This window comes from Cimex lectularius, unplaced genomic scaffold (genome assembly GCF_000648675.2).
Source record: "Cimex lectularius strain Harlan isolate CLEC.00 unplaced genomic scaffold, Clec_2.1 scaffold47, whole genome shotgun sequence".
In the NCBI taxonomy this organism is placed as follows: domain Eukaryota; kingdom Metazoa; phylum Arthropoda; class Insecta; order Hemiptera; family Cimicidae; genus Cimex; species Cimex lectularius.
In genome coordinates, this window is record NW_019392686.1 from 1,198,941 (window position 1) to 1,215,603 (window position 16,663).

The 16,663-nt window shown below is 31.8% G+C and overlaps 2 protein-coding genes across 2 annotated transcripts in view; both read left to right on the top strand.

Annotated features, from left to right (window-relative positions):
* The first annotated feature begins 1,566 nt into the window (after nucleotides 1-1,566).
* Nucleotides 1,567-8,425, top strand: LOC106661236 (probable serine/threonine-protein kinase clkA). Its single transcript, XM_024225783.1, has 9 exons — nucleotides 1,567-1,634; nucleotides 1,725-1,810; nucleotides 1,870-1,926; nucleotides 1,987-2,028; nucleotides 2,084-2,146; nucleotides 5,194-5,295; nucleotides 5,360-5,422; nucleotides 7,261-7,749; nucleotides 7,809-8,425. Coding segments are annotated over exons 1-9 (1,410 nt in total). The 5' UTR covers nucleotides 1,567-1,632; the 3' UTR covers nucleotides 8,315-8,425.
* A 1,529-nt stretch (nucleotides 8,426-9,954) lies between these two features.
* The window catches only part of LOC106661167 (open rectifier potassium channel protein 1), a 66,518-nt gene continuing 59,809 nt past the window's right edge, over nucleotides 9,955-16,663 (top strand). The window contains exon 1 of the mRNA XM_014384407.2: nucleotides 9,955-10,037. The gene's annotated coding sequence lies outside the window, so the exon portion shown is untranslated. The remainder of the gene's footprint in view (nucleotides 10,038-16,663) is intronic.

A 16,663-nucleotide genomic window follows, 5' to 3' on the forward strand; every position in this document is an offset into this window, starting at 1 on the left:
TTGTATATCAAAGTGAGGTTGTAAAGAATACATGTGCAATTGCTTTTGTTAGTATTATTTTATTTACTTAATTTTTTAAATTGTATTAATTTCAATTTTTTTATTGTTGTTGTTGAATGGTGGATGAAAACAGTTGTTTCAAGGATAATCCAACTTTTTTTGACCTTTGAACCATCAATGTAATTTGAGTTTGTCCTTTGAAGCAACTTGCTTGCCTTACTGGAAATTAACAATTCTCAATTGGCCACGTAAGATAGTCCTACTTTTGACGGATGTTTTAAAATATGAACTGCTTTAAAAATAATATGAATACATAAATTAAGTTGGGATGGAATTATCTTCATTTTTGATATGGCCATTACGTTTTGTAATTAAAACATCAGTGTTCTCATACGGTTTTTAGCTGGTTATGTGTATTTTAACCACTCGTTTTATTATGTATGAAACACCATTATCAATTTACTATTTATACCCTTAATAAAATATTTATTTATTACAGTTGAAAAAACTGAAAGAGACTGCCGTGTTTCAACAGGTGTTAACTCTTTCTCACACCACGAACTTTTCGTAAGTAGACCTCATTTTTCAAATCTTTTGTAGAGGAATGATATTTTATTTAAATATTAAAGATCATCTTACGACCAACTTTATCATTTTAATATTTAATATTCTTGCCACATTAAATGGGGAAGAGCACAATTGTTTAAAATTCAACAATTATTCAAAATTCACCTTTCAAATAGTTTTTATTTTTATTTAAATTTAAATTGTATTTAATTTAATTTTTTTAAAGGACTTTTTAAATTTTTTGCTCTCTTTATGGTGGGAACTAGTTGTTATGTTAATAGTTGTTATTATTTATTTAAGACAATTAGAACTCAAATTTTAGAATGCATGTAGGAATGCCACCTGATATTAGAATGGTACTTGAATACGGCAGCAAGTCCAGGTCCTATGTCCTGATTAATGGAGGAAACATGGTTCTTTTATTGCATATAGTAATGATATTTTTGTGTATTTAGTGTGTGTTGAGAGTGAATGTATTTATTGGGGTGAATGTGTAGTGTGATATGGTTGAATGTTAAGTACCCACCGACCCACAACTAGGTTAGTTTAGGTTAGTTATATATAATAGGTGTAAAGGGTGATAAAGGAATATCGAGTATTCCACCACCCTAACTGAGTGAAAGGCATGTAAATAGGAAGAATGTATGAGTGAGTGAGGGTACGAATGGGTTTAGGAAATAAGTCCATTGGGGGCTGAAATAATCTAGCTGTTTATGGTACCTGCCTGACCTCGGCGCTGGATGGGCAAGACTCGGTCTGACTCAGACATAGTGGGTGAAAGCTGGAATTACCAGGTATGTGTATGTGCAAATTTTTTCTTATGTAAATCAATAATCAATATCAACTGTATTTACATTTTTATAAATTGGTTTTGTGCACATGTCGGTATTTTGTAAATTTGGCTTAATGATTATACCATTAGTTTATATACATGTTAAAATTATTACATGTTTTAATACATTATTAATTTTCATTTATATCATCAGGTTTGGAGAGTAGTGCCTCTGGCCTGAAAAAATAAGAGTTCTGGCTAAGGAAAATTATTGTTCACAAATAATTTCAAATATGTAAGTTAAGATACCTTATTTTGTTGAAAATCCCCAAAACATGGTAGTTTACTTGAAAACAACATATATAAATAAATATAATTCTTGCAGGAATAATCCCAGTTTATCGAACATCCAAAATGCATTAGTAAAATACCAATATACATATTATGGTTCTCCATCTCCTGAAAGCTGCCGTAAGTAATTGTACACTTTTTTGCAAACAATGCTTTGATGTCTGTTTTCCTTTTTGTAGCACTCCCTCCAGCAACTTGGGGGCAAAAGAATAACAACGCACCACTGGTCACAAGAGGTATTTCATACTGAAATTAACCAGTAGTTTGTGTAATTACTTGTGTACTTTTAATTTCAGAATCTAGAATTATTGTCGAAAGTCTAATTAGCAATTGGAACAGTAAGTGGATTTATTTTGTTGCTAATATTATTATTATTATTTTTTTTTTTTGTAGATCAGAATGTTAATCCTTTTCAAAATACTCAGCAAAACTATGGACAATGTTTTAGCGTACAAGGTAATGTTTAAAAAAAATCATTTTTTGCTAGTTAGGCCATGGGTATGATACAAGTGTCAAATAGCAGTTGGCAAGCGTCGGAGCAGAAGAGTGGCAATGCGATGTAACTCGATGCCACCTGATGCCTTGTCGCATGTCGGTGGGGTGTGCACATCCATTGGACTCAAGCACACACCATGCAACAGTGAGTTCGCATTGCATATCACAGTAGCATTTGCAAAATGGATAGCTCTAAGGAAAAATATGATGAAGACACGGAAGTAACGACAGCAGCAGTGATCTGCTTGCTTTCAACAGCAAACAAAAACTTCGGTTCATGAAATGAACCTCACTAGGGGTGTAACTAGTCAATATCATGTTTTTTTTCTATATTAGAAAAGGAAGAAATTGCTGATTGATTCAGTATTTTGTATTTTCGGATGATGGAACATTGATTTGATCATCTGCAAGGAGCAATAAAGAATCGGATCAGGATAACTAATACAAATTATTATATGCCCGTGTATTATATACCATTAACCAAATATAACATATATACATTTGAAGACAAAAAACCGGATACTGGACGTATTTTGCTGTTTATGTCAAACTATAGCATTTTTCAGTCAAATGAAACTTTTTTTCAAACAAATGAAACTTTTTTTCAATCAAATAAAACTTTTGTTCAATCAAATGAAACCTTTTTTCAATCGGATGAAACTTTTTTTCAATCAAATGAAACCATTTTTCAAGCAAACGAAACCTTTTTTCAATCAAATGAAACTTTTTTTCAATCAAACGAAACCTTTTTTTCAATCAAACGAAACCTTTTTTTCAATCAAATGAAACTTTTTTCAATCAAATGAAACTTTTTTTCCATCAAATGAAACCATTTTTCAAGCAAATGAAACCATTTTTCAAGCAAATGAAACCTAAAACCTAATGATAATAATTATGTAGAGGAATAAATAAATGACATTATAGTACTAACAATAATTTTTTATGATGATTGAATATTAATATTACAATAATTGAATCGTAAGGCTTAGGTACAAGAACATTTCTTGTGAAGATCCGTATTCATAAAACTTTTCTACATCCACCCCATTGAAGTTTAAGTAGGATCGAAAAGTGTTTTTGAGTGAGCACCAACTTCCTGTGATAGAAATTATGAATGATGGAGTGGGTGTGGAGTTCAATCCTTTTTAAAAAGATAGTTCCTACTCACAGTAAGTTGTTTTGCAACAATCCGGATTTCAAGCCCTTTAGCACATCATCAGGTTGAAGGGTTTCTACAAACACATCTGTTGACATGAATTGCAAAAGTGAACCCGCGGATACCACTGCCAACGCGAAAATGCCCTTCAAACTGATGATGAGCTAAAGGGCTCGAAAACCGGATTGTTGCAAGGCATTTTCACGTTGGCAGGGGTATCAGCGGGTTCACTTTTGCAATTGTTGCTCGCTCAAAAACACTTTTCGATCCTACTTGAACTTCGATGAGGTGGATGTAGAAAAGTTTGAAGAATACGGATCTTCACAAGAAACGTTCTTGTACCTAAGCCTTACGATTCAATTATTGTAATATTAATATTCAATCATCATAAAAAATTATTGTTAGTACTATAATGTCATTTATTTATTCCTCTACATAATTATTATCATTAGGTTTTAGGTTTCATTTGCTTGAAAAATGGTTTCATTTGATGGAAAAAAAGGTTTCATTTGATTGAAAAAAGTTTCATTTGATTGAAAAAAAGGTTTCATTTGATTGAAAAAAAGTTTCATTTGACTGAAAAATGCTATATATGTGTTTTCATCTTTATATTAATTATAATATACTTATATTAAAGTAAGCAAAATTAAATGAGATAAAAAATGCATGAGTTTTAATAAAAAATATTTAATTATGATGGTTTGAAACAAAATTCACCACTGGAAAATCGTTAAATGAATTAATAAAATGTAAATAACAATTTTCTTAAACTTAGTTTTGCTCTTAATGCAGTATTATGAGCAAAACCAGGTAATATATTGTTAGTCAAATTTATTCTATCACTTGATAAATGTGCAACATAATTAAATAACTTTTATTAAAAATCATGAAATTTTGATCTCATTTGATTTGGTTTTCATTACAATTCGGACGTTGTAATTAATATAATGACAAAAAATAAATATAGTTTGAAAAAAAAAATATGAATGTCTGTTCTTTTGTCTTTGAGTGTAAGCCAACTTGGTTGCATCGCATAGCATAAAGTGGTGTGACAGGTCAGTTAAATATGCACAAGGGTAATAAAATCTTATTGAAAATTGGACATTGGATTGGGTCATGACTAGTGTGTTCCCTGTTTTATGTTTTGCTTTATGTTGCTTTATGTTCAGTGGAAATAGGAAGCAACAGGCTCAACAAGCCTGAGCAGCGGTGTGAAACGAGTTGCTTCCTCTTTTCCACCACCTCCTAGACATTAATTTTTGCTCATTACTCTGTGTTGAGGGTAGTCTCAAGGCACTCAGAAATGGCAGAGAAGAGAAAATTGAGAGACCTCGAATGTGAGATTTTGATATCAGAGGTGCAGAGTAGGATATATCTGTGGAATGTCAGGCATAATGACTTCAAAATGTCATTGTGAAAAAAAAAAATGGAATGAACAAAGTGATGAAGTAATTTCTCTATACAATCAAATATTTGTACAGATATTCTCGTTTATTCCAAACATCGAATTTTGTCATTTCACAAATTGTTAAACAAATAGTGGCACTTTCCTTAAACTTTTCTACTGTTTGTGGGGTGGATACCATACTTCATCTTGCCTCTCAACAAAATTTGTTTCAAATTATAGTTTTATCCACTCAAAATGAGGAGTTGTGCTTGTTCAATGGATGATGACATGGTGTCAACTGAATCATACTGCCCAGCCCTGGTGCTATTTGCCACTCTGGTGTTTCTGCTGCTCGACCATTTGAAACTCACATTGTACCCATGTCATTATGGTGCTTTAAAAGACAATTACTAAATGTTAGTTGATACTTGATTGCATAGCTTACATTCTAAATTATGCTTTTAGATTACAATGATATAATAAGCAAGCAGTTGTCAGAGATCTACAACTATCAATATAATCAAAGAAATAATTTGAAAAACTATGACAATTTAGGTTTTAATCAAGGTTAGTAAAGTAAAAAAAGTTTTTAAGTACCAGTTTTTTGTTGGTTAACTATGTCAATTTTTAGATATGCAGAATAATTATGTCTATGGTTTCAATGAAAGGACACACAATTATTGGAGCCAAAGTGGTAAATCAATATTCAGTTTGTTCTTAATGTACAAATAAATACCGTATTTATGGTTGAATGTCTTGCTCATTGTTTTCTCACTTAGGCTTTGGTTAGAGCGGATGCATTTTCTTACGAACTTGACTTTGTCATAACTGCTCAGATTTATACTAAATAGAACTCAGTGGTTATACTAGGTGCATATTCTGATTATCAGTATGCCGCTGGTTTTTAGCGAAAATGGAAGACAATGATACTTATTTTTTGGAAAATCTGCCGTTAAAAGTTGTAGTGTCGAGTGGTTGAAAAACCAAACAAATTAATGAATTATTTACAAAAAGAGATGATAAGGGAGAGTAATAGTTTTACAAATATTTTAGAATGCTAACATGACTGTATCAAGGGTAGATATATAGTTCTACAACTTCCATTGTAGATTTCTCCTTTTTGGACTGAACATCAGAACAGATGTGAAAAATCCACCTCGTTTGAATGGCAGAACTATTCTGATGTGTTCATATGTAATATAATGTACTTGAGGCAGTCGCATGTATTATAAATGCTTTCATAACATTTACTGTGTTTGATTATTTTGACAGACCCATTAAACAAGGTTGTTCAATTATTGACCAACTTTGATTATAATCTGGTTTGGGATGTTATTGGGTATGTGGTCCTTCAATGAATCATACACTGTATTACACAGTAACGGGCAACTGTATACATATGTATAACATCCCAAACCAGATTAGACCCATTAAAAGCAATGTTTGTGAGAACCCCTTTTGTAAGAACACATCCACTGTAAGCACAGCCTTACAAGTATGTTATATATCGTTAAATTTTTAAAATATTGACTTTGTTGACATGCTGAAATGTGTTTGAGAGACAAAAACGACCAGAGAAATTATTTTGTAATCAATCTGAATTTGATTTAATTTACTCTATAGATCTATCAGAAAACATTTTATTGTTTTAATTTTTAATATTAAATTTGATTGAAAAAATGTTTCATGTTGTGACAACAGTAAAGTAGGGATAAGGATAAGGATAAGGATAAAAGAGGCGGCCACAAGGCCTACTGACCTCGACCAACCTCAGGTTGTAAATCAGCCTCCAAAGCTTGAGCCGCTGCTCGTTAGTGTAAGATCTTGCTTGCGGGTTTTCTTATCCTAGTTGCAAGAATCTGCACCTACAAAGACCTTCACAGAAACATAGAATGTGTTCTACAGATTTCCTCTTTTCCTGGCAGTATCTGCCCAGTGTTTTTTCTGTCTGTACTCCTATCCGGTGCATGTGCTTTCTTAAGTGCCATGTGAGGAATCCAACCAGAATCCTGGTTCGGTTGCGATTGCCTTCCAGTAATTCTTTTGTAAGTTTTACGGATGGAATGAATCTTTGTAACTGTCGTATTGTTCCACCAGGTTCTGGACTCATTAAGGTCCCATTTTAAGATGTATCCTCAGGTTGAATGTCTTGCTCGTTGTTTTCTCACTTAGGCTTTGGTTAGAGCGAATGCATTTTCTTACAAACTTGACTTTGTCATAACTGCTCAGATTTATACTAAACAGAACTGAGTGGTTTACTCAGTATATATCCTGGTGGCAGGATGATAAGATTCAGTAGGGTTCAAGACCCAGAGAGTCCATAGTGGCTTTCTTTTTGGCCAACATGTCAACCTTTTTGCTGCCTCTAAGCCTCGAGTGCCCAGGGACCCATGCCAGGGACATTAAAGTAGAATATGTTCAAAAAGATAGAACAGCCTGAGGCTTGATAGAACTGGGCATTTTAAAATGATACTATACAATATTTGATTTTATTTTCTGATTTTCAAACCAACTTTCTATTTATAATTTCAGATGAGATGAATTACCAAAATAGATATTTATATCACAAAGCCAATGATAGAATGCATTATTATGACAGGAACACTATGGGAGAAAAATTTCATTGCAACACCTATGGTAGAATGGATGGATATTATGGGAACAACATGGAAAGAAATATAAATTTCAATGCCTGTGATCAAGTGAATGATTATAACAGGAACAACATGGAAAGAAGTGTAACTTTCAATGCCTTTGAAAGAATGGATGGTTATAACAGGAACAACTTCGAAAGAAATGTAGATTACAATGCATATGATAGAACGGTCGGTTACAACAGGAACAACATGAATGAACGACCATTTGACCACCAATTTAATGGTGAATTGACAAATGGTTATGATCTCAATGGCAGATATGAAAATAGAATCAACTGTTATAACAAAGATTATTATAATAACTATAATTGGCGTATGGACAATCAGAACAGAAAAGAATGCAATAGATATGAATGGAAAAGAGGTGAATGTAACACTACAGTAAGCTGAATACGATAAATAATTTATACAAATTTTTTCCAGGCTATTGTAACAATTATAATCATTTCAACACGAAAAGACCTAAGTGGAGGAACCAGAGATATAAACAGAAGAATGGGCACCAATGTTCAAAGTGCAATAAAACGTTTCATAACCGAAGTCAAATGAGATTGCATGAAAGAACTCATAGGACACCGTCCCCCATAGAACAAACTGATGTTCAAAAGTCAAACGGCTGTGATAATATCAAGAAAGAGGTGAGCAGTTGCAACAGTTTTCAGTTTATGAACGGGAGGCCATCTTCACATTCAACTCCCAGAGACTTGGAATTGTCGAATGAAGAGAAAATGTTTAAATGTCCCCATTGCCCAAAGAGCTTTGCAAAAAGTAGCGAAATGAGCCGGCATTTGAATATTCATACACCTGGTATAGAGTATGTTTGCAAAGTCTGCTCCTCGGTTTATTTCACTGAAACTCAGCTGAAGTTTCATGAATTGATTCATTCTCAGGATAATAACAACAATAAACCACTAAATGCTATGAAATGAATCGAGTTGGTTTTTTTCGTATTGTGACAAAATGGACATAAAGCCATTATTTTATTTAATTTGGTACACTTTTTTAAATTAAACAATTTATTAAATATATTTTTTTGAGAATTTGAAAATTGATTGTATTATTGTTATATTCATGAAAAATTATAAGAACATACTGTTTAATAACAATGTTGCTATAATAAAAAAAATTATATTTGTTTAAAAAATAACTTTGGATTGTTATTCTGTTTTATATTATTTAGTTTCTATTATTTCAAAATTTTAATAATGAATAACATTTAAAAGTTGTGTTGTTTAGCTGTTATCCGTTTGTATATGATAGAAAAATTTAGCATAGAAAATTTCTTGTCTTAATATTATAAACCACAATATTTTATTTATTTTAGTATATTTTTTAATTAAACAATTTATTATGTAAATTTTTTTTGAGAACTTGAATACCGATAGGATTATTGTTATATTTATGAAAAATCAGAACAACAATCTGTTTAAAAACAATGTTGCTATAATAATAATTTACAAAAATGTATAAAAAATAAGCTTTGGATCATTATTCTGTTTCATATTATTTAACTTTTATTATTTCAAAATTTTAATAATGAATAACACCCATTTTAAAAGTTGGGTAGTTTAGCTGTTATCCCTATGTATATGATAGAAAAATTTAGCATAGAAAATTTTCTTGTCTTAATATTATAAACCATATTATTTTATTTATTTTAGTGTTTTTTTAATTAACAAATTATTATGTAAATTTTTTTTGAGAACTTGAAAACTGATAGGATTATTATTATATTTATGAAAAATCACAACAACAGTCTGTTTAATAACAATGTTGCTATAATAATAATTTAAAAATTATATAAAAAGTAAGCCCCTTCTATCATTATTCTGTTTCATATTATTTAGCTTCTATTATTTCAAAATTTTTAAAATTTGTGTTGTTTAGCTGTTACCACTGTGTTAACAATAGCAACATTTAGTATATTGACTACATATTATAAATCCCTTTGTTTTATTTGTTGTAGTACACTTTTTTTAATTAAACAATTTTTATTTGTATGTTTTTTTGAAAACTTCAAAGTTGATAGTATTATTGTTGTATTATATTTATGAAAAATCATAAAAAAACAATATGTTTAATAACAATGTTGCTATAATAAAAAAATATTTGTATAAAAAATAAACTTTGAATCATTATTCTGTTTCATATTATTTAGCTTCTATTATTTCAGAATTTAATAATGGTTAATAAACATTTTAAAATTTGTGTTGTTTAGCTGTTACCCCTGTGTTAAGGATAGCCAAATTTAGCATACAATATTTTTTAAATTTAATATTATAATGTATTAAGTTTAAAAAATCAAGGTATTATTTTTGCAGACAACAAAAGCAGCACTAATTCACAATGATTATATCACATTATACTTTAACAGTAAAATATAAAAAAACTAGTACCAATGGTTCATTGCAAAAAGAAAAATAAGCCCAATAATCAGTTCAAATAATTCTGAACAAACAACCTTTATCATCCCTGATGTTCAAATAAAAGGGGATTATCGATAATTCTTGAAGGACTTGCTTTTATGACTTCTAAGAGTGGTCACCAGTGTCCAGTATAAACTAAGTGGTATCAACAATAACATCTATAGGCACTTAAATCGTTTTGGCTATTTAAATTTGAAAGGAAATTTCATCTGAATCAGAAAAAAATGTAAGTTTCTTACTAAACCTTTTATATGTCTTACATGAGCTAAAACTTTGTTTCAACTTATTTTAATTCTTAACATCCCACAGTTATAACAATTTTTTTATTGTAAAGTGAAATTGCTTAAGATGTATGTATGAGATAAGTTTAATTTTCCATTTGATATCAAAGGTAAAACAAAAGCAGTGTTTTATTACAAGAAATTAGATGCAACGTAACATCAACATGAAGATTGAAGAGTAAAATTAAGTAAATAGGTGACTATTTTGTGAATATGAATCAGTTTTTTCAATTTCATGTTATGATTTAAAATAAAATCTTTTATGAGGTTTGGTTTTTAAACTGCACAATTCTGTGTACCATTGTGTTCTTCAGGCTGTAAAAATGTTACAGCATTATACTTTTAAATGCCTTATGCAATATGCAGTTTTAAAACACAACTAGACCAGAAAACAATGCAGAATTCTATTAACAAAAATGAAAATTTGGAGTATAGATAGAAACTCAAAATCAATTAACACTAAATAAAACATGGAAAAAATATGAAATTGATAAAATTATATCAAATGCCAAATTGTTAGCATTGGCAATTTTATTGAACTGGATCGCCAAATAAACTGTACTATCCAATTTAAACATTAATATCAAAAACTTTTCATTGCAGTTAGAACAGGTCTTAAATTTTTCCACTTTTTGGCTTTTACCCTAGCAAAAATGTTTGCAGCCTTTCTCCAACACAAAGTACAGCCAGTTTTACTGCTTACAGCTTTCTTAGCTAAAGAACAACAGATAATTAATAATATATTGCACAAACTAATAATTGCACAAGTTAAAATATCGGTTCTGTTCAACAAATCTCAAATTTTGGGCTGTTTATACTTGTTGTAAAAGAAAACATTAAGATATACAAGGTGAACTCATCTTTTGATTATCCCTGATCGTCCTGATTATCCAGACTCTAATTATCTATGCTGCTCATCTAGCTGAGTTCTAGAGAAATGTAGAAATGAGCATGTCCATAGAAGAAAAATGGGAGTGATAATAGAAAAATGTGAAGAAATCTTTCAATAGCTATAAAGTTGAAAGGCAAAATCATAGAATATGATCCAATAGTGGTCAATATAACACGATTGCTAACTCGAGCTCTCCAACAAAGTTTCCAGCAATTGAAAAACCAGACAAAGCAAACTCCTATAACAATGTTCTTTGATAAAGCCAAAAGAGCAAATTTTGCAGATTCATCACTTCTAACGGAGGAATTTAATTAATCTTTTTTAAAAATCTTTTAAGGCCCCTAATAATTTTTCTGATTGATGTATATATGTACTGTTTGATGTATGTACTTGATGTATGATGTATTGTTTTCCTGAGTGGAATAAACTTTATGTCTATTACCGTAACATCAACATATTGTATTTTTCTTTTCTTTGAAATATATGTGCATAAGTTCATTCATAACATTGACGATAGGCACTCGTGGTACATAAAGTATCTGATGGTATGTAGATAGAAGAAAATGCTTTGAAACCTGAAATTTGAAGTGTTTTCTATTATCCATAGTTCTCATTATCTGTGGTGATTCGTATATCAAATTGCTTTTCCTTCATTTGACCAAATTTAAAAAATGAAGTAATAATTTGATACATGTTATATAATATATACTAATTTTATATATATATGTATAATTACACACAGGATACAAGCTACTCAACATTAAAATGAAATATGTTCAGATAATTTTAGATTGTTGGTTTATCCTATTTCCAAATACATATTTTTAATTAGTTTGATTCTATGTTTATCTTGATTGCTGTGCAGACATGTTGTGTGTAGAGTTTTAGTTTAGTCCGGAGTCGTTTCTAGATCTTTCATATTTCTGAGGGAAGCCTGTTTTTTTGAATTTAAAAATATATTAAATAAGAATGTATATGAGCCTGATTCTTTTTGTTAAAACTAAAACCCTACATAGCTCATATTTTTAATTTATTTAATATTATTTAAGGAGGTAGCAAACCAGACTATTTTTATAATGTTGATTTGTATTAATCATCAACCTGTTTATTGGTTGATTGTAACTCTAAAGCCCTGAGCATAGTAGTAGAAATATTTTGATTTCCCAATGCAAAAACAGGCAAATTAAATTTAATGAGTAGAAATTCTGAGCAGTTAATTCCTCTACTCAATATGCATTGGATAGAAGCTTCCTTACTTCAACAAGTCCAGGAATTACAGTTGGAGGTTCTCGATGATCCTGGTATATATGAAATGAATCTCAAAAATTTATTTTCTACTTTCCCAATTTCTTTTGAGTTAGATGAGAAAGCTAGAAACCTGTACATCATATGTTAGTTTGCGCTATTGTAATACGCACAATACTGACCAGTAATATTAAACCAAGAAAAATGTGTAGTTGAAAAATAATTTGTAATTTGATTGTTACTGATCACTTTAGTTGACATATCCTTACTGGGTCACTAATAGATGGACCACACTTAGAAATCTCAAGAAAAAAAATTCTTGACTACATGCTTTTTAATGTAGTTTGCCGAATGGATCAATTCGTCAAATCATACAAATCAACAAATATAATTAGACACAAATAATGTCAAATAAACTATTAAATTGTTTTTGTGTGTTAAGGTGGAAAAAGATGAAATTCGTGCATATTTTGAATGATTTGTAAAAAATAAAATTCCAATACAGCGCTAAAATAAGGTGATCATTTATGCCATTGCAATTGGGGAAACATTGACTATCAAATAATTAATAAAAATGATAAACATACAAAAACAACTTTAAAGTATACTTGGAGATTCTGGTTTGTGTTCCTATTTGAAATTCTTTTATTCTTCAAGTGGATGATGACCTGCGAATTTATTAGCTTTTGAATTGCAAACTATCTCGCTAGCTGTGCGAGGCGAGATTTTGACAAAGCGAAAACCAGCGGACCAATAGACAGCTCTGATTAAAAAAGAGGCTTTAATCGGGTCGATTAATAATCGAGAGCATTATGATCAAAAGTATCTTCTGAGAGGATGAAAAATAAACAAAAAAATATTAATAATAGAATCTAGAACACCCGGCAAATCGGCAAAAATTACACGGTCATTTATAGTTATGCCTGACCAAGCCGCCATTTTCAAGGGTCTTCCGCTTGTGCTTCACGTCCGTCTCGCTTTTTCAATTTCTGTGGTAAACCTTGTCCTTTATTTATCTTAAAGAAACAGTGAGTTTGTTTTCCTACATTTCTCAGTTTTGCGATAGATGTACACGATGAAAAATCTTGGTGCCTTTTATCAACATCGGCACTCGCAAGCTAAATTCGGCTCAAAGTGTTATTGGCTATAATTTTCTAAATTATGAAAACGGGGGAAAATGTGGGGGATTTGAATATATTGTTGTTGTATTGTATAGGTTCATTAAACATCCCATCACTTAGAATTGGTATTTGACCATTTCACCACGACAAAAGGAAATAGGAGCGGCCAGACTAATTTGTGCACTGCCAAGGGCTAAGTTAGTACAAAACGAATGCACACAAACGACAATTGTGACCTGAGTTGGCCCTGACAAAAGGTCATGCCGTGGTCTGTAGTCTGTACTAACATTGCAAAAAAAAAGAAGGGATTTTATTTCCCATTATTTTGTCATGTATAACAAATATACATTTGTTTAATTTAAGAATGAGGCATGACCACAATTTATCACATAATCATACATGTGAGGTCGGTTAACCTTTCATATACAGTTAACTAAACATTTTTATGCTCTTATAAAAACGCTTTTATTTAGAATACTGGGAAAAAGTGGAATAATTTTAATAAATAAAGTTGAGTACAATTAGCTTGAAAGTTATGTTTTTCTATGATTCCTATGATTCCATGTAGTATGACAATAACCTGCCAATGTGCCCTTATGCAGAGAAAGGTTGCTCGATGTGTCCCACATAATAGAGTCGTGTCATGCCTTGGCTCCATACATAGAGCGTGTAGGCATGCCGCCGGACTTAAGAAGAGTTCTCGAACACGGTAGCGAGTTTCAGAGTCCCCTGTTCCGCTTTTTAGGGGAAATTGGGTTTTTTTATTGTATATAGTATGTCTTATGTGTTGTGTGTCTATATGTTTTGTCTGAGTGCATGTATTTATTTGAGTGAATGGCGGGGGGTGAGGGTGAAATATAACGTCATCATCACCCCTCGAACGATGCGAGCGTAAGAGTGTGTGTTCGGGGTCGATGGCGGAATATTTATAAAAGTACTCCATCGACCCCAATCTAGATTAGTTTGAGTATAGGGTCGGTGGAGGAATATCAAGTACTCCACCGACCAAACGGAATGAGTGTACTGTATGGATGTATTTATGTATTATGTGTATGAATGTATTTATTTGTATGAATGTAGTGTTTGAAAGGGTAAGTAGAATATAAACTTAGTTGGGGGCTGAAATGACCTAGATGTCGGAAGCCCCAGTCAAAAAAAAAAAAAATGCCAATGCTATACAGCTTCTTCCCTCTTAAGTGCTCATTTAAAACATTTAAACATGTCGAAAACGTAGGAGTGATAAATAACCATTGCACATTCAACACATTTAAATTTTGGTGCAAGACCACTAATTACTATGTACTTAAGCAGGTGGAAATACTTTTTGGGCGTTTGTTGTGCATTAGCTTCGTTTTGAAATCGCATGAATTGTTCCGATCATTCAGGTCTTGTGTATCTGTGTCTGTTCTTTTTTTTGGCTTGTCTTTCGCTGTGTGTTGTTATTATAATATGCACGATAAAGTTTTACCCTTCATTCTGCATCTCACCAGTCTGTTTGAATTTCTGAGATTTAAAATATCGTCATCCCTGATAAAAACCAAAAATTAAAAATGAGGAGAGAGAGAGAGAGAGAGAGAGAGAGAGAGAGAGACAGAGAGAGAGAGAGAGAGAGAAAGAGGAGAGAGAGAGAGCAATAAAATGACCAAAAACTTAGTTTTTTATTAGGGCTATTGTTTTGTTTCTTTACTTTGTGTTCAAATGACGTAAAAGACAAAATTACTATTAATTCTTCTGACAAATGACCAAAGACATTCTTGAAACAGCAACCAATACATTTTTACATATCTTAAACAACTCGTACACCTGTTGAAATTTGAAGAAAAGGGTTTGCCCTGGCCCGTTAAGATGACACAATCGGAAAAATACCCGGCCTCGTTTTATGACAGGCGCCAATAAATGCGATAAAGGCATGAGGGAAAATACATTTTGGCCAAAACCACTGAACAAATATTGGCTGACAAAGTCTTTATCTGAAAGGTGTACCGTCGAAGACTTGCCCAAGCCTAGGATAACGTTCGATAAAAAGAAATTCCACCGTCAGGGTCAATTTTTATTGCTGTAGAAAAGTTGGAAAGAATAAAACTGATACCATTGAGAGACATGTGTAAAATTTTGTAAAATAAGGTAAATTATTTTGAAGACTTCTGGGGTATTATTTACAGAAACTGTTATGGAAGCGTGCAGGTTTTTAATGCTTATATTGGAGAAATTAATTAATTATTTAAACTCTCAACTTGGTATTTTTGAATTATTTAAAACAAAGAAAGTATGCAGACGATTTATTATCATAATTGATCAATTCTAAGACGATAAGGACTTCTAAGAGGATAAGGCTCATCATGTTCGCGTAATAACTTCATTTTGTACTTAATAAATAATTCGTACATTTAAAGAAAAATATATTTAGCCAAAGTATTTTGTACATTGTAAAGTATTTGTTACAAGAATAGATTCTGTAAGCTTTCAAAACGCTTTGTATTTTGTGTTTTTTGGTGACCTGCACATTCATAATTTGTTGAAGTCGTAAGGCGCGGTCAAGAATGAGGTAGTTTAGAAAAACACCTTTTTCATTTTTTTGCCGACGTTTTGATTTTATTCGGGTCATCTTCAGGGTATAAAGTGTGGTGCTATTCTTGCGATGTCACCCTGAAGATGACCCGAACAAAGGCCGGAACATCGGCAAAAAATGAAAAAGGTATTTTTCTAATCTACCTCATTCTTGGCACTTTTATATTTTTTGTAGCTTCTCTATTACCGATATCCGATCCCAAAATCCTACTTAACCGATAGATATTATCAGGTCATCAGTGGCTCTTCTCTGTCAGCCGGCTATCGCACAGATACAAGTGTACTTCAAGGAAGCATTTTAGACCCATCCTCTTTTGAGTACACGCCGCAAACATTTCTATCCTTACCACCTACGCGGATTATACCGATATCCTTTGTTCTCATAAAGATCCTCAACGAAAAACCTGCAAACCCATGTCACATCCGTTGATCAGTGGTTCAAGAGACGGAAAATCGGAAAGGTACGACAATGTGGACTTTTACCCTACGAAAGATGACCAACTACTACATTGACAAAGAACTCAAAACACAAGAGCTCAACAGACGCTTCAGACTTCTTGAAAGGCTGATGGACAAACGAACTTAACTGACTCTGTAAAAGAAACGTTTCATTTATACCCATTTGGACATAAGGCATCGCACGTTGGGTTCAACAAGCGTTCCAACCTCCAACGTGCCCAATTCTTACAATCCAAAATTCTCCGAACCTTTATCTATGCTCTTTTCTATGTATCCGATCATTACC